At 44.0% G+C, this 23,968-nt stretch overlaps 1 protein-coding gene across 5 annotated transcripts in view; it reads right to left on the bottom strand.

Annotated features, from left to right (window-relative positions):
• CBY1 (chibby family member 1, beta catenin antagonist) overlaps positions 1–18,784 on the bottom strand; it is a 55,587-nt gene extending 36,803 nt beyond the window's left edge. The window contains exons 1-3 of one of the 5 annotated variants that reach the window (XM_030210793.1): positions 18,741–18,784; positions 15,342–15,566; positions 13,050–13,233 (exon numbers count right to left, since the gene is read on the bottom strand). In XM_030210793.1, coding sequence (XP_030066653.1) covers positions 13,050–13,127 — 78 coding nt within the window. In that variant the 5' untranslated portion in view covers positions 13,128–13,233; positions 15,342–15,566; positions 18,741–18,784. The remainder of the gene's footprint in view (positions 1–13,049; positions 13,234–15,341; positions 15,567–18,740) is intronic. The other 4 variants (XM_030210779.1, XM_030210785.1, XM_030210798.1 and 1 more) reach the window with 4 other exon arrangements.
• Between the last annotated feature and the right edge of the window lie 5,184 nt (positions 18,785–23,968).

The raw sequence follows: 23,968 nt of genomic DNA, 5'->3' as shown, positions 1-23,968 counted from the left end.
CCGAGGCCTGTTACTTCAAAGCTAAGGAAAATAAAAGGTGAAAGTCTCTTAGTTTCAAATGGCAAAAGTCATGACATGGGCCTTTGGCTGTCAGGGCCCAAACCACACAATCTGTATAGTCCCTCTTTCTCTCTCTGGGTTGCCAACCCTAATCTTGGCTGCAGCCAGACCTCAAGAACAAAGATTTCACAAATTGTCCAAATTAAAGTTTGGCTTGCCTCAGCCAGGTCCTAATAGCTAGACATAGGAAGTGAAAGCATTTGCTGGTGATCCACTTCTTCCTTCCCTGAGCCTCCTTAACCCCACTCTGGCACTGGACTTTTATATTTCCTGGTTCATGTCATTTCAGCTCCACCCCTCCTCCCTGGGCAGGATTAGTGGTTTTAAGGTAGTTCAGACCAAGGAGGTTTGACCGAGAACAGGAGATGGCATGATGTCAAACTGTTTCCCCTTACTTGTACAGCCGTTTTGCGTACAATAAAAACAAAGCAAACAAACCTATGAGCTTCAGTATCCACGCTGCCGTTTTTTTATTGTTGGTAGCATTTTTATTTAATCTCACTTATATTTTCAAACATGCCAGTTTGTGCAGCATACGGATGTACACAGAGGAAGTATAACAACGGAATCATTTTTCAGAGGAAGAGTAGTAATTTGTTTTAAATCATGATCAGTGTGTCATTTAGAGGGGCTGGTTAGAACACGTGTTGTATTCGTGCAGACATTTCTTTCTTCTGGTAAAAGCACCATTAAAAACAGACTTGTTATGAAAATCAGGTGCTCAACACTAAAAGAGTTCTATCTATTTACTTATGACATTTATATCCCACATCAAACATGCATTAGGTTGAAATCTGGGAGAATTTAAAATAATTTTTCCTGTGCCTAGATCAAAAGAGAAAGATGGTTTGTGGGAACTTGTTCCTTTTGCTTTGTGGAATGCAGTGGTATATTATAAAAATGCACTTAACATTGTTTATTACTACTATTTAAAGAGATATTCAATAATGAGGGCAGAGCTACCTTCATGCAGAAGTCCAGAGTCAGTTTAAATGTGCCAAAATTTTATAGTTCTGTGATATATATTTAATTCTTCTTCAACTTCCAATACAACACGAATAAGTTTACCGCCATTAACACACCTAAACTAAATCTGCTAATCTCAGAAACATTAAAAATCCTTGGAGTCACTATTGACCGCCACCTAACACTCGAGACTCATGCGAACAACACAACAAAAAAAAATGTTCTACTCCATGTGGAAACTGAAAAGAATTAGACCATTCTTTCCAAGATCTGTCTTCCGCAGTCTAGTGCAATCACTCGTACTCAGTCACTTGGATTATTGCAACTCATTATACGCAGGATGCAAGGAACAAATACTGAGGAAACTTCAAACAGCCCAGAATACAGCAGCCAGACTCATCTTCGGAAAATCAAAATACGAAAGTGCAAAACCCTTACGGGAGAAACTACACTGGCTACCACTCAAGGAACGCATCACTTTCAAAGTATGCACTTTAGTCCATAAAATCATTCACGGGGAAGCCCCTGCATACATGTCTGATTTAATAGACCTACCACCCAGAAACGCTAAAAGATCTTCCCGAACCTTCCTCAATCTCCATTTCCCTAAGTGCAAAGGAATAAAATACAAAGCATTGCACGGATCGACCCTCGCATACATGAGCACACAAGTCTGGAATACACTACCACGCAATCTGAAAACGATCTATAAACTGACCGACTTCCGCAAACTACTGAAAACCTCTCTCTTTGAGAAAATCTACGGCAAGGATCAAAACACATGAAGTCCATACAAACCAATAGATACGCACCAAAACACTCTATCCTGAAGTCTCTTCTCCCGTATCCTCACCACCCTTAAAACCCTACCCACAAATAAGAATGTTAGACCTTTATGTTCCTTCGATATTGTTTGTCCCCCTCTCAACTCACCACTGTTATCTTCTGATGTTCTATTCCCAAATGATATCCTGTATTTACTCTTTCTATAACTCATCACAATGTAATCCATAATCGTACTGTAACCAATTGTACTTCCATCATTCGCAAAGTATTGTAAGCCACACTGAGCCCGCAAATAGGTGGGAAAATGTGGGATACAAATGCAAATAAATAAATAAATAAATACACTCTGTTTGGTTGTAAAAGGCTTTGTTAATGGACTGTAGGGCAACAACCTGTTCAAACCTTTTTGTATGCATTTTTTTTTTTTATTATTTGCAAGAAGTCTTTATTGTCAGTGAACTTGAACAAATTTTACATAATACAAGCAACAGGCCAGCACTTCTGCTTTACATATACAAGAAGTCTAATAGTGCTGCCTATATTGTAACGAGTAACAGTATCAACTGGCTTACAAGTACATTACCGAACTTCAGTAATTTTTTTAGAGTGTTTTTTATATTTTTTAACATAATATAATAATGCCCCATCCAGTCCCTACCCCCTCCCACCCCCACTTTCTCCCAAAAGACACGGCTAGCTATGGCCATGCAGAACACTCTCTAAGCATATAGACCTTTAGTTACAGAGCGTCAGGAGGAATATATTGCCATACCGATTGCCAAATACCAGACTGGTGCTTGCGCTCGGCAATCAATCTCTCCATCTCTCTCACATACCTCAGTTTATATAGCCATTTTGTTATTGGGGGCACCCCCTCTCTCCGCCAATGGGATGCCACTACCACCCTGGCAGTGCCCGCCACCTGGTCAATCAAAGACTGCTGGGCAGGCGAGAGACCAGCAATTCTTGCCGAAAACAGGAACACCAAGGGACTCAGTGGCACCCTACACCCCAGCCATTTCTGCAGCCGAAAATGAACCGCCCTCCAATAGGCTTTTATTTTTTTACAGTTCCACCACACGTGACCCATTGTACCCTTTTGACCACAGCGTCGCCAGCACCCATCCGGCGCGTCTGGAAAGATCCTCTGCAACCGGGCCGGTGTGAGGTACCATCTATACAGAACCTTCACTGCGTTCTCCTGCATAGGGACATGAGTCGATAGCCTCACTACTTTTTGTATGCATTTGAGAGGCCCAAGCTTGACATCACATTGACTCCTATCACAAAGCACTCTCGACTTGTGCTACAGCCAATGACTGTGAAGAGAAGACAGTATGAAGACTATTTGTTTTCTGCTGTGACCATAGGGACAGGTGCTGGTACCATTTCATACCTTATTTGTTCTTTGTCTCTCATAAGTGAGGACGTGGTCCATCCATCTGCCATGTGATAGCAAATGTCCAACATCAGTGTGCCTGGCTCATCCTATCAGTGAAGCTGTTCTCTGTCTCAGTTTTTTTTTTTTTAAAGCACTTGGCACCGATAATTCTTAGCTGCTTCGTAATCTTCTGAAGTTTAACAGCAGACAAAAGATTTTACAGCTATGCCTGCTTTGCTCACCCAGTTGCCAAAATACTGTAAACATACTGTTGCTGGACTGCTCTCAGACACCTGAAAGACTAACAAGCTTTATAGAACTGTGGGATGTTATAATCAAAACCCCTGGGCACCTTCAGTCCAGTTGCTAACTTGGAACTTGCTGATAAAAGGTTTTCAGCTGGTGGAGGAGAAAATCAACCATCCTGGTGTGGAGAAGAAGACCAAGATTGGAGGCTGCCTGCATATCACACTAATATTAATTATCCTAGAGTTTAGGGGTTAGTTAGATAAGGTTTCTTTGGTTGTGAAGTGCAATTCAGACCAACATGCTGCTTGGTTTAAGTCTAGATTTTTTTCCCTCCCTTTTAGAGAAACTTGTTTGTACTAAGAAATTATTAGCTGATTCGCTGTGGTATTTTGTAAGACTTGCTTCTAGCAGATACATGGCCAGACATGCATTGTTATCATATTTATCCTGCCAATAAAGTCATATTTTCAGAATTTGGCACAATTTTCATATTACCCAAGCTTGGGGCAAGCATTGTAAATTACTCCTCTAGGCAAGCATCTACAAGACGGGGTCTTTATATGGGATAAAGAAAGAGGGTGAGTTAATAGGTGGACAAAGAAGGGCATTAACAGATTTTATTGCTTCACAGGGAGATCCAAAATAAATCTGGCCTGCCGGCAGGGGATTTTTATTTTTTTACCGGAGCTATAAATAAAGCATATCATGAGGACCAAAGGCATGGGCCAGAGGAGAGGGAGGAAGTAAACTGAGTAGAGGAATTACAGAAATCTATGAAGATCATAAAGAGGGTCATTACAAAATGTATAGTTATCTTACAGGGAGGGAATTTATTAAGTTTAAATTTATGTTAGATTGGGGAAAAGACCTAGGGAAGGAGTTCTCAGAGTATGCCAGAAGATTTTTGAACAAGTAGCAAAATTCTCAGTTAGTACTCTGATTAAAAAAAAAAAAGAATGCTGGCCGGTGGCGAGATCACGTGACGTCATGTCAGAGGGAGGCTGATAGCAATGACCTCTCCGCTCCCAATTTTCCTCCGGTGTATAATTATCGGGTTCCCAAGACAAAACTGTAAGCCGCAAGATACCTGAAGGTGTCGAGGTGCAGGAGGAGAGTTTTCAACCCCACCGATAGCGCTATGATGGCCAGAAGAGTGCAAAAAGAAAAGCTCCGTGGCAAGTGATGAGAAGACAAAATGGCGCCGCCTGTAAGTCCATCCGGCCCGATGGTGTCATCGGCTTGGATTGCCAAGATAACTGCAGAAATGTCCTCAGTGATGGAGGACTTGCTGGAGCGCAGGCTCTCCCTGATAGATTCTAAGCTCGAAAGAGTACAAGCTCAACTTACTGACCTCTCTCGTGATTGTGTGTCGTTTCATTCTCGGGCGAGTGAGGTTGAAGACAGAGTGACGGTGATAGAGGAATCGCAGAACTTCCTTAAAAAGAAATTACTGGCTATGGAAGAGAAAACTGAGGACCTTGAAAATAGGTCTCGCAGGAACAACCGCCGCAAGATAGGGCTACTGGAAAGTGTTTCACAACGGGGCCTAGAGGTGTTTCTGTCCCGCTGGATCTCAAGAACTACAGCTCCCAGAAGCCTCGGGACCACTGCACATAGAGCGGGCTCACCGATTAGGCGTGAAAGCAGTGAGAACACACAAACCCAGAGTAGTAATAGTGTGCTTTCTAAACTATATCCAGAAGCAAGAAGTGTTGCAACTACTAAGATCTGGGAAAACAATGAATTAGGAAGGATCGCAGGTTCGCTGTTTCCAAGACTATTCTGCTGGAGTGGCTGCAAAGCACTGCGCCTTTTCGGGAGTGTATTCTAAATTACTTCATAAGAAGATGAGATTCGCTTTACAATATCCAGCAAAACTGCGAATCACCTACAATGGAAATACAAAATTCTATGACTCAGCGGAATCAGCCCAGGAATTCCTGCAGCAGTTGGAATAAACAAATTCTGCAGACCGCTGAACTGGCTTGGATTATAAATTGTTTTGAGTGCTTGGAAGCAGCGGTGGTATGGATCTGCAGCACAGCTATTAGAGGAATGATGTTTGAGCCGGGCAAATGAGATACTACACTAGCGGATTATTGTTATTGAGTTATTAACGTCCTGTGGATTGTAGGGCGGGAAGTTTAGAAGCAGCAGAAGAGGGAACTGCTACAAAAAAAGGGGGGGGGGGGAATTTGTAATCCCTCGTGTGTTCAGGAACTGGATGAGACCCTGAGTGACTGCTCATTTATGTCTTGGGAAGATTGGCCTTTGAAAAGGGAGGGAAGGAGGGAGGGGTGTTTGACGTGATGGTTTCAGTACGAGGAACCTGGCACAATGGGTTGGGTGGTTTGGGGGGGTGGGTGGGAGCGTCTAGGATGGGAGAGGGGGAGGTTGGGGGAAGGTATGGGGTCAATTTGGGGGGGGGGGGGGGGGTTGTGAATAAAGGGAGTAGATGGGTTCCTGACCGGGTCCTAGATTTTTGGGTTTATGCCCTGAGGAATAGTACTCTCTGGTATACATCAAAGTTTTTTGTGGATAAAGACTTTCAATTAAGTGCATTGGAATGGTAATGGTTGTAACATGGAATGTGGGAGGAGTTAATGCACCTATAAAGCGGTCTAAGATTTTGCAACAATTAAACAGGCAGAAGACAGACATGGCACTGTTACAAGAGACACATCTAAATCACGTAGAGCATGCCAAGCTCAGCACAAGGTGGGTGGGGGATTGTACAGCGGCCCATGCGCAGGGGAAGAAGGGGGGGAGTAGCGATCCTATTCAGAAAAGGGTTAGCATCAGGAATAAAACCAATAGCGGCAGACCCAGCGGGAAGATATATTATTGTAGAGGCAATAGTTGAGAGACAGAAATTGCTTCTCTGTAGTATGTATGCCCCAAATACTTATGATCGGGGATTTTATCAGTCAGTGATTAATCTCCTGCTACAACAGTCATCTGCAGCTATAATGGTGGGAGGAGATTTTAACGCAGTATGGGACCCAGGGATGGATAAATCGACTCCCGGGAGTGTATCATCATACCATCTTAATAGAGGCTTATTGAAGTTAACCCAACTGCTAGATGTGGTGGATGTGTGGTGGTTGCTGCACCCCTCCGATAGAGATTACACACATTTGTCGAGGGAAAACATTCGACGCCGTCGCGCATCGATTACCTGTTAGTGTCTAGGCAACTGTTTGGGAAGGTTAGAGCAGCGGAGATAGGACCATACGCTATCTCTGACCATGCATGGGTAATGTTAGAATGGGTACCCTGGGCGTCTGTAGGACTTGGTAAAAGATGGATGTTTCAGATTGAATATTACAATGACCTAGTACTTAAGGCACGTCTGCTTGCCTGCTGGGAGTCATACATGTTGCATAATCGTGCCCATCGGGTTGAACCTGTATTGTTCTGGGAGGCAGCAAAGACGGTGCTTAGAGGGGAAATCATAAGCCACACTTATTTTGTGCGGGCCTTGCGGGATAGGGAGATTATTAGATTAGGTAAACAGCTCTGTCAAGCGAGGCGGCGATTCGGTAGGACACACGAGGCAAGTCATAAGCAGCAAATATTGTTTACAACAGCTTTGAATGAACTCCTGCATAGTAGGGCGATTAAATCTCAAATTTATTATAAATACATGTTATACCAACAGGGGAATAAGGCTGGTAAATTGATGGCAAAGCTGATTAGGCCGAAGGGGGGGAACAGAAATATCCTCTCTCTTAAGCGACCAGAAGGGGGATATACCAATTCGGATAAAGACAAATTGTGATATTTTTCAGGCATTTTATAGTAAGCTTTACGCTCCAGCAGGGGAATCAGGGCTTCCGAGCCAGATGTATTCGAATAATATTGATTTGCCCAAACTTACACAAGGGACCTTGATCGGCTAAACAAACCGATAACAGAAGATGAGGTCACCATGGTAATAGCTCGCAGCACATTAATGAAGGCCCCAGGACCAGACGGTCTTCGGGCAGAATTTTACAAATTACTGGAAGTAAATATTGTTGCTGATCTTACTAAATTTCTAAAATCAACTGATAGAGGATAAACAGCTGCCGCCATCTTTAAATAGGGCGCAAATTGTGGTAATGCTTAAGCCTGGAAAAGACCCTGTACAGCCAACATTCTACCGCCCTATTTCCTTATTGAACTATGATGCAAAGCTGCTGGCAAATAGGTTGACGAATTTGCTGCCGAGATTAACCCACGAGAGTCAGGTAGGCTTTGTAAGAGGCAGGTCAATAGCAAAAAACCTTAGGAAAATCTTGGCTACGTTAGAAAGTTGCAGCAGCAGGGGATTACAATCGTTGTTCGTCAGTTTTGATGCTGAAAAGGCTTTCGATAGGGTTAACTGGGACTTCTTTTGCCTCCCTGAGAAATTATGAGTTCATGGAACGATATGTGGCGGCAATCCAAGCACTATATGCCAATCCTAGTGCAACAATTTGGGTTAATGGGATGAAATCCTCCAGTTTTATTATTGGAAGGGGCACAAGTCAGGGATGCCCTTTATCACTGCTTCTTTTTGCATTGACCATGGATCCGCTCATCAGAGAAATTGTGGGGAATCCGCTGATTAAGGGGGTTCAGATTGGTCCCCAGATTTTCAAGATAGCAGCATTTGCGGATGATCTGTTAGTGCATATCACGAATCCGGTGGAATCTTTGGAGACACTTTTGGAGGTTTTTCAGGAATATAGGGATTACGCAGGATTTCAGATAAATCATGGTAAATCTGAAGCTTTGGCATCTCCAGAGGTCTCTATTAATGCTTGGGGTCCTAGCTTTCCCCTGATATGGGCAAATAATTCCTTCAAATATCTGGGTGTAAGGTTTACAATGAATATATCAGATTTGTACAGTTTGAATGTGGGGACCCTATTAGATGAAACAAAGACGCAGTTAGACAGTTGGATGGGTCTTCCTCTGTCGTTGTTAGGCAGAATCAACTTGATAAAAATGGTCATATTCCCTAGGTGGCTTTATGTATTGCAGACGCTGCCCCTGAGGCTCACGAGGAAGGACTTGAAAATAGTGAATAGATTGTTTAGTCATTTTTGTTGGTCTTGTAAGAAGCCCAAATTTAAGCAGGAAGTATTGGTGGGGGGATGGAGGCAGAGGGGAGTAGGGGTCCCCGATTTGTTTTTGTTTAATCAGACATGCCTACTCCTTCATTTGGGAGCTTGGTTCACAGCAGTACAGCATTATCCGCCCATAGGTTTTGAGAAGGAGCACTTTGCTCCCCATATTTTCTTTGCACTTTTGCAACTCCCTCAGGGTCAAGTCCCCTCCAAATTGAAGGGGAGTGTGTTGCTTTGATCAAAGCAGGAGGTATGGCAATGGTTGGTACAACTACTAGCGGGGAACCCATATGTCACGGACCAACTACCTATCATAGGAAATGTCGCTTTTGAGGCTGGAATTGACAACCCGCTTTTTCTGAGCTGGGCACGTCAAGGTATTCTGAAACTGGAGCACTTGCTAACAGAGGGAGGAGCAGTGCTACTGTTTGAAGTCTTACAAGATAAGTTGGGGTGTGGCTGAGGAAATCGGTTTGTATTAACACAGATAAAGCATTATATGAATTCGTTAGACCAGGCTGCGTTGAGAGGGCGTATGGGAGTACAACTCCAGGATTTTTTTCAGGAGTCTATGGAGGAACACCCTTCAGTCTCAGGGTTACACAGGTTATTGATAAAACGAAGGCCTAGGAGGAATTATGATTATCTGAAAAGTAAATGGGAAAAGGATTTAGGGGTGTCCCTAGCGGCATGGGATGTGGGAGCTACACTGCAAGATATACAGATGCTGGTAAAGGATGGAAGATTGAGAGAATGTGGCTATAGGGTGGTTTTACGGGGTTACATGGCGAGAGCCCAATTAGTGCAGGTGATGGGGGAGGGAGACGCGACATGTTTGAAGTGTTGTGGGCGTCCCACCACGTTTTTCCATGCAATGTGGGAATGCCCATTGGTGCAAAGTTTTTGGCAGCAGGTACGGAGCTTTTCGATTAGGCTGGGGAGTAAAATTCGAGGAACAGAGAAGTTTCTGTTGGATAAACCTAGGGCCTTTACTCCCCTGAATCGATGGGCAAGTTTATTATGCAGGAAACTGAGCTTGGTAGCTTGAAAATGTGTCTTGCAATACTGGACCTGTCCGGAGGCCCTGGCCTTTTGGCACTGGTGGAACCAAGTGCATCTTTTGGTGTCTTGGGAAGCCAGGGAGGCGAGACAGTCGCCTAGGCATAGGAAGCTTTTTTCTTCAGATATGGACACCTTATTTGCAAATTCTTAGCCCTCGAGGGCGAAGCTTATTAATTAACACGTAAGGAAGAGTTCTAGAGATAGTTGGACCTGGTCAGGAACCTTGGGGGGGGGGGGGGGGGGGGAGGACGCCAGGGATTTAGAATTGGGGATGGTGGCCATGATATAGGGACTCGATGGCACATGTTCCGGGATAATGGGTTGAATACTGGAATAGTAGAGAATTTGTATGCTTCGTTCACCACATTACTCAAATGGCGGAGCTCTGATAATTTGTATGAACGGAGGGTCTGGGAAAGGATACGATGGGGAGGGAAGAGTTAAAGAGTTGATGAGGTGACTATTATCCTGTTCTTGCTGACACGGGTTGATGACAATCTATGGTACATTAAGCCTGTTGGCAGGTAATTTGTTGAATCATCCACAAATAGTGGGGGACAAAGGGGGTAGAGGGAACTAAGATAGGGGAGGAAATGTTAAAAAGTTTTGGATGCTGTTCAGTAGTGTGGGATTTATGCAGCACTAGTGAAAAAGGCCAGTTTCGGATTGAAATGAAACGGGCGCTAGCAAGGTTTTCCTCGTAGTGTGTATGTTTGCGAGAGTGTGTGTGTGCGAGAGTGAGAGTGACTGTGCGAGTGTGTGTCAGAGAGAGAGAGTGAGACTGGGTGCGAGTGTGTGTGTGTCTGAATGACTGTGTGCGAGTGCATGTGTGAGACACTGAGTGAGAGAGAGTGTTTCCATGATAGTGTGTGTATGTTGGTGTGGGGGCTGGTGAGTTTGCTTGTGTGTATAGGTGTGAGTGAGAGATGTTGATTTTTCATATTTGGGGGTGTGTGTTTGTGGGTGGGGATAGGGTTGTTTTGTAAGGGAACGTGCGTGTTAGTGGCATACAGAAATCATGTATGTTGTGTTTGTGGTTGCGGGGAGTAGAGGGTAGTTGCGCGTTTCTGTGAGTGAGTTTGATGTTGTTCCCCTGTACTTCCCTTTGTCCTGTTGTAGAGGGAGGATTTTGAGGGTGGGTTAGTTATTGTTTTTTTGGGGAGTTTGTGAGTTGCATGAGTAATCTGTGCGGATATGTTGGTTTTGTGGGGTTTTCTGGGGGGTGGTTACCGTTTTCCCACATCATTTTATGTTGCTGGAAAGACAAATTAAACGTTACTATAAATAGAAGCCCAGCGCCAAAACGCTTCGCTCAGTACATTCCCTGTCGCACAGCCTTGACTGAGATACAGTTTTCCCGTAAGCGTTCAAGTACTTGCCTTTTTGTGTCTGGAAAGAATACTTGTACCGGCTATCCTCTCCGTAAATGAAACACAGACTCCTAAGCTTGGAGCGGAGCCAACACTGAGTCACTCACAGAGCAGTGGGGAATATGCAATGTTCTGGTCTTGAGAGCGGCCCCCAAACACTGCCCTCTAGGTCCTAGTGCCTGCCTCAGCTAACATACAGAACACAGCACCTCCAGTCCTCCCTGCATTCACCTCTCCCTGCCACAAAACGAAACCTGAGCTGTGTCTTTTTCCTTGAAGCACTGGGCTGGAAAGCTTCTTGAAAAAGCTTTACTCTTGGCAGAGGGCATTAATGTGGCAACTTGCTAGCAGTTCTCTTAATTACTTATAAAGTTGTGTTATTTGTTGGGGTGGGGCAGGAGAAAGTCAGGGAACCTGGCGATCTGCATTGTGCGCTGTTGCTGGTAAGACTGTGCCTCCGTCTCATATTTTTTTTTTTAAGACCCTGCCGATTTTTGCTGCTTTTCAACGGGTGTGGAGGTGCGTTTTATATAGAGAGATGGGGTTCCTTGATTCGTTGAGTGTCTGTGCTCCGCCCTAACGTCATCACGTTTGACGTGAGGGCGGGGCAGACACTCATGGGATCTTACAACTACAAATTTAGAACGATGAAATGTTGGAAGCTTCATTAGAACGTTGGGGTTGTGAATTATGTCTGGATGGGGCATGGCTCAGGGCGGGTCTATGTGTGAGAGTGAGTGGTGCTGACAGCCTGCTACCAACAGTACAGGTCAGTGTTTCCCTGCCACAGAGTGAGCTTCAGAACGTTGGAGGTGAGGTGAGAATTATTTAGATAGATAAGTCATTTGTGAAATGTGTCAAGCAAATTGTATTGTTTGGATTTAATATGCTGAAGTGTTAATAAAATCGTTTAAACATAAAAAAAAAGAATGCTTTTAAAACAATTTATAGATAGTACCTAACTCCTCTGAGACTTAAAGTTAATTTATCCAGGTTCATCAGATAGATGCGATCGTACTTGAAGATCAGGAATTTTGGGCTGGGGTAGTGCAAAATAGAAAAATGATCTTTTGGGATCTTGCTAGGTCCTTGTGACCTAGACTGGAAACTGCTAGAATCAGGATACCAAGCTTGAAGGACCTTTGTACCAGTATGGCAATGCTTATCTTCTTATCCAAAGAGATGGTTAATTTGGATCTGCAGATCCTCTTGTTAGAGCTGGCTCCTAAAGAATAAGTAAGGAGAGATGCGGCAGTTAACCTTATTTTCACCAGTGTTTAAGGTGTGCCATAGCAGGTCACTGGAAAAAGGTGGAGGAGCCCATGCTGTTTTATTGGCACAATAAACTGGGACTAATAGGGAGACTGGGAACAACTGATACAATAAGAAACCAGAGAAGCAGAAAGGACTGACTCAGTAGGAGGTACGAAGAGCACAGATCAATCTATAACAGTCAGTGAGAGAAATGTGGGAGTGATTTCTTCATGGAGATAAATAGGATTCCAGAGGGTGGGGGATGATAAAGGATCAGTAGGAGGGGAAGTTACAATATAAAATGTACTATGTTGGATATGGTATTTTATTCGTATGTGTTGTTCTTAACAAAGTTATGAAATAAAGGATCTGGAGGAGGGAGAGGATGAAACTTAGTATGAAACTTTCACTGAGCTGTAATAGCATATGCAGACAGCTAAGACCTAGATGAGTTTGTGCCATTTAAACCCAGTGTAACTGCATTCTTTCTTCACTGACCTAATGGAGAGGATAACTCTCAAAAGTTTGTTGAAGTTACTTTAAGTCAGTTCAATGAAGAGCATCACCTACAACTTGGTTTCCAGCCATCTTTCAGGATACACAACCTACTGTACTGAATTGAACCCAGTATCTTGTCAATGTCCCTCTCTAGAATCACACCACTTCTTGTGTTGGGAATTCCTCAACTACCAATTTGAATCCAAGACACAGTCTAATCTTTGAGGCTGAGTTCTCTTGTTCGAATCTTCTGCCCAAGGTAAACCTACTCCTTGAGAGACAACAGATCATTTGGGTGACTAATATGCACCTAAGCAAGGAACATACCGAATGCAGGTTGGACAGCGAAGCAGATTTCCTGGGCGGGGTTTTCTTTGGACTGAACATGTTCCCAAATAGCGGCATGGTTCACAACTGCTGGTGTTAATGTCCTCTCACTTCACAGGAGCAGCCAGTGGAATTCTGGAGCAACGTATCAGCCCAAACTACTGCACCTGTCTGCAGAATGCAGCTGTTAGTAGCAGGCAGTGAATTTTCCTACATTTGAGCATTTTACTCTGTTTCAGAAACAAACACGGTACAATCACCTCCCAAAACCCCATAATTGTTCATTTGTAGCTGCTGTTTTAATTTGCTGTACACTGCACTGGATGACTTGTTCAGTCAAAAATAATTTTCAATCAATCCTAGTTCTTTATCTTGTTTTGCACTGCTGACCCTTCTAGCTTGGATTCAAAAGCAGGACTCTCTAAAGTGAAACCTTCAAGTTAAGTTTCATGCCCCTCATTTCTATAGTGCTATAGAGCAGAAGTACCCCCTATAGACAGGGCCATCACCAAGCCTGAGTTGCAGGGCAGGTAAAGTCAGTTAGCTTTTTATGATAAATTTCAATTTTTCATTGAGAAAGCATTATGAAGTCCATGGGACAAAACCAGCCCGTTTCTGAAAAGCTGAAATCGACCATCACACAGACAATTAAATATGACCAGCTCAGAGAACATTAAAAAATGTTCAGGGAAAAAAGTCTTCTTAAATTAATATATTTATAATTCAAAAGAATAATTTGCTACATCAGAACAATTTATCCAAGTTTGAGAATATTACTGCAAAGAAAATGATGGATATCCCTACATGTTATGCAACTGGTACCCCAAAACCCATAATCATTGATTCAGTGCCATAATATAATGTAACTGACTCCTTGGGCACTGGATAACCACTCTCCTTACCTTCTGGATCCTTGAAGTGGGTTGTCTTTCCCCATCACTCCTCAAGGACTTATGCTTGTGGCACATGTGAAACCTGACTTTGTGTACATCCTCCAGGTTAGAAAAGGAGGATTCAAGTCAGAACATTTACAGCTTGCAAATTATTTTACAGAAGGTATGCTGAATGCAAAACCCATATGTACTTGGTGATGCATACAGTGGGTACAGCCATTTAAAACAGCAGCAACTTCACTCAGGGCATTAGTACATATATAGAGCAGATTTTGCAAAACTCCATGCCTAAGAATAGCCAATGAAGGACCGGAGCTTCAAAACTTTATTTTGTGCTATTTGAGGTGGTTTTGAAAACCAGAAAGGTATGTATAATTCCCCCCCTCAGTCACTTCTCCAGACAAGGAGTGAGCTAATAGTTATATGTACCTTAGAGCAATTGAACTTGCTAATTCTTTTGAAGTATACTTCATTTTTCTTACAAAAAACATGAAACATAATTTTGATGTCCATCTGATAATGCACAGAACATTCCTGCTTCAAACCTGTGTACATTGTGAGTATATATGCATAAGTAGCAACTTTAAAAAAAAAAACATGTACACAGGGCAGGCTGGGCTCTAGGAAACCACATGACTTCAGCCCCCTGATTAAGATAAATACATTTTTGACAAATGTGCAACCTCTGATATTTTACTTTCCATATCTACTTCTGTCATTATTCATCTCTGAGCCCCATTAAGTGCCCTCTCCCCTTACCCTTCCAGACTCCAAACCTCTCAGCACCTGACTGGCTGCTTACTGCACCTTAAGAGCTGGGAGTTTACAGAAGGGATGAAGAAAATCATCAGGGAGGCTACGGAGGAGGAATACATAGTGGTGGCTGATGGAATTACTTCTCAGATGGAGGCTTAGAGACTCTGGAGGGAGACAGCCAATCTACAGCGCTGGAAAGAAAAGCCAATGATGCCATCTCTTATCCTTCATGGATTGACACAGCAACCACAATCAACACCACTATTTGTTTCCTATGTGTGGTTAAGGAAGGGCCAGATTAAAGCCCATCTGACATGGTCCAACCCCCAAACTTGTGGGCTCCAAGCACGTCCCTAGTTTACATAGGGTTTACTCCTGCCCTACACGTAATGCCTGCTTACATTTGTATAACTGCTTGACCAGATCCTCTTGTTTTCCTTGACTTCTGTGTAACACCAATTGTATTCTTTAACCTGGTATGGCGATACCATAACAGGTCTTTGTAAGCCACATTGAGCCTGCAAATAGGTGGGAAAATGTGGGATACAAGTGCAATAAATACATAATAATAATAAATGGCATCTAACCCTTCTAAAATCGCCTCCTTTTTGTTAAAGCTGACACTTACATACTCCTCACTCACCCAAAAGAGATCAGATTCCATCCAGGTTTGGGCTGTATAATAAAAGTAATACTTTTTCTGGGTGATTAAAAGCAGATAGACATCTTCACAGACCAAAAAAAAAAAATTAGGACAATTGGACCTCTTCTTTCTGAATGTTTCCTCTGTGAACTCCTTTCTCTAGCTTCCCATCCAGACTTCAAAGCAGGAGAGATGTTCTTCTCCAGGCCCTTCTTTCCAGGCAGTCTGAAGGGAAAAGGAGAGAAGGGGGTAAGCCTGGTGCACAGAAAAGTAAATTTGTTTCCTAATTCAGCCCCTCTTCTTCTGTTGTGCCTGCTTCTATCTGGCTCCATGTTTCCATTTCTTTTTTGTCTAAAGTTAAATCCTGAGAGATGAACAAAAGTCTTATCACTAATGACCTGGGTCGCAACAAAAATACACAAAAAGATTTTGCAAGAAAATACATATAAAAATCTATAGTATCCCTATCTCTAGAGGAAAACCAGAAACAGCTTTCAACTCACTATGGCTTTGGGGTCACATCTGCAATAATCTTTGCATGGCCAACATTTGGTAAAATAGTTGGTCAACTAGGTGGCAATGGGGCAGCAAACAGTAGTTGTAGAAAAGCAAAACACTAGGTCCCGAGAGCCACTTAAATTCAACAGTCACCAAAACTGGGCCATTTTCAAACAGCCTATCAAAGTAAAATGGTTTTTGAAAATTGCCCTCATATAAGAAACAAAGTTTGATACTGAAAGTATGAATTGCAATTGTTTTTTACTTAATGATCTGGTTGGTATGTTTCATGATAAACAGTCATGAAAGATACTAATAGTATTTGGGGGGGGGGGGGGGGGGGGGAGAGGGCTTTAACACTTGAGTGACAAGGCTGAAGGTTTGCACAGGACTAATATTATTACACTGGTTCGGATACCCCAAAGGAAGTAGAAACATCAGAATAGATCTCAAAAATTAGAAGAATGGTCAAAGGTCTAGCAGTTAAAATTTAATGCCAAGAAGTGCAAAGTGATGCATTTGGGATGCAGATATCCAAAAGCAATTTACCAGATAGGAGGAGAGAGATTGGTAAGCTCGGCTCAGGAAAGGGATCTTGGGGCAATGGTGCCTGAGGATCTCAAGGTGACAACGCATTGGCCAAGGCCAGAAGAATAGGCTGTATAACCAGCAGGTGTTGATGCCCCTGTATAAATCATTGGTGAGGTCCCACTTGGGAGTACTGTGTTCAGTTTTGGAGGCCATATCTTGCTAAGGATGTAAAAAGACTTGAAGCAGCTCAAAGAAACGTGACAAAAATAGTATGGGGCTTGTGTAGCAAAATGTACAAGGAAAGATGATGACCTAAACATGTAGACCCTGGAGGAAAGGAGAAACAGGGGTGATATGATACAGGCATTCAAATATTTAAAAGGTATTAATCCACAAACAAACCTTTTCCAGAGACGGGAAGGTGGGAAGGGAAAGGGAAATGAGACTTGATATACCACTTTTCTGAGGCTTTTGCAACTATATTCAAAGCAGTTTACATATATTCAGGTACTTATTTTGTACCAGGGGCAATGGAGGTTTAAGTGACTTACCCAGAGCCACAAGGAGCTGCAGTGGGAATCGAACTCAGTTCCCCAGGATCAAAGTCCACTGCACTAACCACTAGCTCCTCCTCTAGGTGGTAGAACTAGAGACCATGAATTCAGGTTTAAGGGGGGCCAACTCAGGAATAACAGTCTGGAAATATTTTTTTCACTGAGAGGGTGGTAGATACCTGGAATGTCCTCCTGCGGAAGATGGTGGAGAGGAAAACCATAACAGAATTTAAAAATGCGTGGGATAAACAGAAGGAATCCTGTTTAGAAGGAACGGATCCAAACAAGCTTAACGGAGCTTAGGTCAAAGAACTGTAATTGGTAAGCAAAACCAGTGCTGGGCAGACTTCTACGGTCTGTGCCCTTATTGTGGGTGGGCAGATTCAGCTTCACAAGCTGGAGAACAAGGCTAATGCTGGGCAGACTTCTATGGTCTGTGCCCCGATTGTGGCTGAATAGATTTGGATGGGTTGGAGTGGAGCTTTTCAGGGGCTTCAATGACAAATTCAGAAGTTTTATAACAAGGACAGTGCCGTGCAGACTTTTATGGCCTATGCCTTGAAAATAAGGACAAATCAAAATTAGGTATACATATGAAGTATCGCATCATACCTTATGTAATGAGTTTACATCGTTGGGCAGCCTGGATGGACCATACAGGTTTTTATCTGCCATCATCTGCTAACTCCAGGCTTCACGCCTTTTCTCTCGCGGCACCTTATGCCTGGAATAGACTTCCTGGACCTATACGTCTATCTCCATCTCTACCTGTTTTCAAATCTATGCTGAAAACCCACCTTTTCACTGCTGCTTTTAGCTCCTAGCCACAATTGCCCTCCCCTTGTCCCTTCTTCCCTTCTTACCCATTACTTCCCTCACCCGTAACTGTCTTGTTTGTCTGTATTACTTAGATTGTAAGCTCTTTTGAGCAGGGACTGTCTCTTCGTATCAGGTGTTCAGCGCTGCGTGCGTCTGGTAGCGCTATACAAATGCTAATAATAATAATCTACTATGTCACTATGACTCTTCATTCACTGGTACTGCAACTTGCAGCACTTTCCTGGATCAAACACCATTCATTAACAACTTCCATCGTCTTGTTTCAAGATTTAAAGGTACAGAAGTCCAAAAGCTACACCGATCCCGAAACAAACCATATCCTTTATGGACGGTGACAACCCTGCACTGAATCAGAGAAAAGATGAGGAACAAACTTTCTTCATGAAGATAAGACGCTTATGCATGCACACACACCTTTGCGTGCAACAGTCATGATGGCCAAATAACGCCAGCAGAGAATTCAGCTTTTGGAGTATGTATTATTACATAGGTGCCAGCTCTGCAGCTGCACTGGGTGATTATTAGTACTCCTACTATTGAGTTAACTCTTTCCCTGTGTTCAGGGAGGGCAAGTTTGTGTTGGGTGTCATAGGAGCCAGCCAGCTCTGTGGGTGCTTGAGCACCCTCAATATCGAGCAAACTCCTTGACTGTGCCTAGGGAACGTTAATTTAGCAACCCAATAATTCTAAAGAGTTGGTTCCAATGTTGTTGGGTGAAATACAGTCATCATTCTGAAAAGTTGGCCTCTATGATCCATTGTCTAGTTTTACCTAATGGCTGGGCCAGCCCTGTACCTCCCTGCTCTCCTCGCATGACAGGGACAAGAAACTACAACTTCCAGAATACTTTGAAAGGGGAGGAAAGTTGTCAGGTTCTCAAAAGCAAACAGAATCACGGCACATATCAGAAACCGGTAGCCTCCAGTCCCTCCCGCTTCCAGTTCCCAGTCCCGGAGTAGCCCAGCAAGTTGCTCACCTGCTGAAATCCAACAACAACCGCCTCTCTCCTTCACTTCTGCCGCTGCGAGCAAACGCCATGGCGCATGCGCACAGTTTACACTGCAGGTGCTACCACTTTTGCAAAAGGTTGTACAAGTGGCATGAGAAAGATAACCGTTCGATATCATTATTGACCATAGTGAAACAGCATATGAAGCACACAGATATGTTGTAGTAATTTGTGTTTTATTTCTCAAATGATCCTTTGAATTCCTCAGTGTGAATGCAGGGAACATTTAGGGACATGCCCCACCCTAGTCTGGTACTCGTAATGTAATGGTACAGTCTTCCATCTTCACCATAGCTACAGCGTAATTTACAACGCAACGTTCTTATGGGGCTGTTCCATTGCCCTGCTAACTAGGGGGAGAGATTCGCCAGTTATTTTGAATATTATTTTGACTATGAATACATCCCTTAGTTCATTAAAAAAACTTGTATCTTCTAAATGATGTCATTCTTTGTTGCCATTCCTACTTTTCCCGTTACGAATGAATGAGTGGGAGAAATGATTTGTAGTAGTAGTGGTAGAAAAGGGTTATTTCGATTTAGTTTAGCCCAGTCAGTTTCCACGGTGACAGAACAGACGCACATGATGCGGCTATAGTCTCGATTCGAGAGAGCGCGCGGGAGACTCTGGCACTTGTAGAAGAGTCTGGTAAATTGTTATTATCTTATTATCTCATGCAAGAACAAACGCTAAGTAGCTCCAATCGTGGCTAATGACTGCAAAATCAATTGAAAATATTTAGTCTTCCCCGTACAGTAATGTTTGTTTGCAGCTTAATCCCCAAAGCATTGTTGGAGTTTGGTTTTTATCATATTTATAAATGATCTAGAGATGGCAGTAACTAGTGAGGTAATTAAATTTGCTAACTACACAAAGATATTCAAAGCTGTTCGAGACTAGGAATCTAAATAGCAGATGACGGTTAATGTGAGCAAGTGCAAAGTGATGCATGTGGGAGGAACCCGAATTATGTAACGCAAAGTTCCACATTAGGAGTCACTGGCCGGCCGGGAAAGGGATCTAGGTGTCATCTTTGATGGTATTTTGAAACCCTCTGCTCAGTGTGCGGCGGTCGCTAAGGTGATGCATCAGGTAACTGTGATTTGGATTATTCTTTCCAGTGTGCACGGGTCCACCTTGGGGGCCAGCACTCAAGAAAAGGATCTGGGTGTCATCCTATATAATAATTCTCACCTCCAGCGTTCTATGCGTCTTGCTGCCTGTGTTCGTGGCTTTCTTCGGAGTTGGTCTGCTAGGCTCCGTACATCAGGTTGATGTCACACGCAGCACTGACCAACTACACTATAGCAGCTTGAGGCCCCGCCCCTGCCGCCCTCGCTGCCACGCCCCCCAAGGTCACCGCCACTCACACCTCCATCCCCCCTCCACCCCCCCAAGGTCACCCCTCCCCCCCAGGGTCGCCACTATTCCCCCCTCCACCCCCTCTCCTGAGGTCGCCGCCGCTCCCTCCCTCCGTCCGCCACCCGGCTGGGCCCCCTGCATTGAAATCCTCTCCAGCCACCCATGTCCAGCGACCCTTCTCTCCCCCTGCCCCCCCCAGCCACCCATGTCCAGCGACCCTCCTCTCTCCCCTGCCCCCCTCCAGCCACCCATGTCCAGCGACTCTCCTCTCTCCCCTGCCCTCCAAGTCCAGCGACTCTCCCCTGCCCCCCCTCCAGCTACCCATGTCCAGTGACTCTCCTCTTTCCCCTGCCCCCCCTCCAGCCACCCATGTCCAACCACTCTCCTCTTTCCCCTGCCTCCCCTCCAGCCACCAATGTCCAGCGACTCTCCTCTCTCCCTTGCCCCCCTCCAGCCACCCAGGTTGTCCAGCAAAGTCTTTGGGGCAGGCAGGAAAGATCACCAGTCTTGCCTGCCCGCTGCCGGCGCTGACCCCTCCCCCGCTGCCGGATTGCTCTTCAAAATGGTCGCCGAGACCTCATCCAGGGACATCCCAAGGGGGCATTACATTAGCATCCAATTATTGATGGTTAACAGCTCGTTAACCAATTAAAAGTTGTGAGTGCATTTCAGTAGCATGCTCAAATTTAGGTACCATATATAGAATCCGGGGTAAGGTGTACCACCTTAATTGTGGTTGGGAAGCACAGCAATACCTGTTGCCATAGGACAGTGACATCATATGACTGGATTCTAAAATTCATCCTTTGAAATCTGTTGATATTAACAGTTGGTATATTATCATGCTTTGGAGCCCTTACTAAAGTGCAGTAAAATTTTGCTGCTTGGTAAGTGCCAAAATTAACACATGTTAAGTGCCAAGCCTGTGTGATACAGGCTGTCTGAATTTAGGTTTTGGTTTTGGTACTGAAACTGGCCTGGAATCAATTTTTCGCCTTGTTTCAGTTTTGGCCAGGTGCATTTTTGGCTGAAACCAAAACTTTGTGCTGTGTCCCTCAGACAGGAACAAGTTCTGCTCCCCCTCCTTCCCCCCTGAACAGAAGTACCCTTCTTTCCCTCCTACCCAAACCTATCCATAGGCCCCCCCCAGACCTACCTTACAAGCCCCGGTGGTGTAGTTAGGGCAGGGTCAATCCCCTGGCTAGAGGTTGTGGCAGCCATTTTGAGATTGGAGCAAGCATGGACAGGGGCAACTGTGGATCGCAAGACTGCCGCTGGAGTTTGCAGCAGCCATTTTGACAGTGTTTCCCAAGTCTGGTCCTGGAGAACCCCTTGACAGTTAGGTTTTCAGGATATCCACAATGAATATGAATGAAAGATTTGCATATAATGAAGGCAGTGTGTGCAAATCAAGCACATGCATATTCTTTGTGGATATCCTGAAAACCTGACTGGCAAGGCGTACTGGACTTGGGAAACACTGAACTACGCAACTAGACCACCAGGGCTTGTAAGGTAGGCCTTGGGGGGGGGGGGGGCACATTCCTGTTCAGGGGCAGGTAGGGCTGAGCCATATTTGCTAGTTTTGGCCGAAACTGGGCAGCAAATTTCAGATGCAGATTTGGTTTTGGCCAAAACAAAAACAAAAAAAAAAAGTTTTTGATCACCCTCTATATTGTGATAATTGGTAGGAGCATGACCAGTATCTTAAGAACTGCCATACTAGGTCAGACCAAAGATCCATCAAGCCTAGTATCCTGTTCCAACAGTGGTCAGTCCAGGTCCCAAAAAGTTGATAAGGTTCCATGCTACTTACCCCCAGGGATAGGCAGTGGTTTTTCCCAGGTCGCTAATAATGGTTTATGGACTTTTTCCTCCAAGAATTTGTTCAAACCTTTTTTTTTTAAACACAGCTACACTAACTGCTTTTACTAGCAATGAGTTCCAGAGTCTGTGGTATTTCCCCTAGTCTTTGTACATTTTTAAAGAGTAAACAATCATTTTGCATTTACCTGTTCTGCTCTATTCAGGATTTTATAGACCTCTGCCATTTCTCCAGTCAGCCATCTCTTCCCAAGCTGAAAAGCCCTAGCCTCTTATTCTTCCCTTATGAGAGTCATTCCATCCTGTTTATCATTTTGGACACCCTTCTGTGTATTTTTTCTAATTCCACTGTATCTTATTTGAGGTGCAGTGACCAGAAATGCACACATTACTCAAGGTATGATACAGAGATATTATGATATCGTTTTTGTTGTTTATTCCTTTCTTAATAATTCCTAACAGTCTGTTTGCTCTTTTGGCTGCTGCTGTACACTGAGCTGAACATCTCAATGTGTTGTCCATGTGGTATCATATGCGAGTATTGGAGGCCTGAGCCTTTAAAAATACAGCTAGACAACAGTTCAGAGGAAAACAAAAAGATTTATTCATGTAGTTAAAGCAGTGGTTCCCAAACTTTCTCGGTTCAAGGCTCCCTTATGGGTCAGTAATCTTTTCACAGCACTCCCAGCGTTTTCCTCCTTTCACCTTTCTAACCCAGCATATGCTCCCTTTCTCCCCTCCCCACTCTTGTAGCCGACATCTCCCTGTCCCTTCTCTCTTCCCTCCTGCCCTCTCCCCAATGGCCTAGCATTTCTTCTTTCTTCCCTCACTCCCATTGTCCAGCATCTCTCCATCACCCCCTTTTGCTCCTGAATCCAATGTATCCTTCTTTTTCTCCCCTCTCCGCTTCTTGTGTATCCTTCTCCACCTCCTATGTATCCCTCCCTCTCATCCACCCCCATGTCCAACATCTCTTCCTTTTTCCCATTGTCCACCATCCCTCTCATCCTCCCTTGTGCCCCAGTTCCGGCATCTCTCCCTCCCCTCAAACATCTATGTCCAGCATTTCTCCCTCTCTCACCCCTCCATGCAGCATTTCTCCCTCCCTTCCCCCCCCCCCCCCCCCCCCCCCATCTACAAGACGTCTCCCTTTCTTGGCCCTCTCCACCCTATTGCTGCATCTATCCCTTCCTCCCTTCCACCTCATGTCCAACAATTTACTCTTCCAAAGAGGCTAGAATTTTACGCAGATTTTTAGATACCCTCTGCTCCTTAACAAAGCCCACTTGTGGATCAGCAATCAACTGAGGTAGTAGATGGGCCAGTTGATTGGCCATCACCTTAGCAAGGAGTTTAACTTCAAAATTAAGGAGAGAAATCAGACAATAGGACGGGTAAAGAATGATTCTTACCAGGTTTCAGCAAGACTACAATGCGTACCATAGAAGGGGAGTCTGGCATAATCTCTTCGCTAGCATCGAATGAAACATCTGTCAGTGGGATGGTAACATAATCTTGGACTATTTATAAAATTTGGCCCGAAATTCATCTAGCCCCAGGGCTTTATGATTAGGACTGCGACTGATAGCAAACTTTACCTCATCCACGGAATTGGGTCTCTGAAGGATCTGTACTGAATCTGCATCAACTGATAGAAGATCTATACTATTCAAATAAGTTGTACCATCCAAATCAAGTTCCAAGTCAGAATGGTAAAAATAGGTGTAGTATCTTTGAAAAATGGCAGCAATGTCCTTGTCTTCCTTCACCAGGGAGCCAGAGGAGTTCCTCAATAAATGTACATGCCCTCCCACTGTTTTGCCAACCTAGCCAAGAGGGTTCTCGTTTTATTGCCACGGCAATATAATTTATATTTATATTATAACCAGGATTTCATTATCCTCTGGTGTAGCAAAGTGTTCAAGACTGACTCTGATGCCAGGAGTTGCTCTCTATGTTCCCGTGAAGGGACCCTCCCATAAAGTGTACGCTGAGATTGGAGCAAATGC

The sequence above is a fragment of the Microcaecilia unicolor genome, chromosome 1 (assembly GCF_901765095.1).
Source record: "Microcaecilia unicolor chromosome 1, aMicUni1.1, whole genome shotgun sequence".
Lineage (NCBI taxonomy): Eukaryota > Metazoa > Chordata > Amphibia > Gymnophiona > Siphonopidae > Microcaecilia > Microcaecilia unicolor.
Note: the sequence above shows the minus strand (reverse complement) of the source record. Positions and strands in the feature narration are given on the sequence as shown.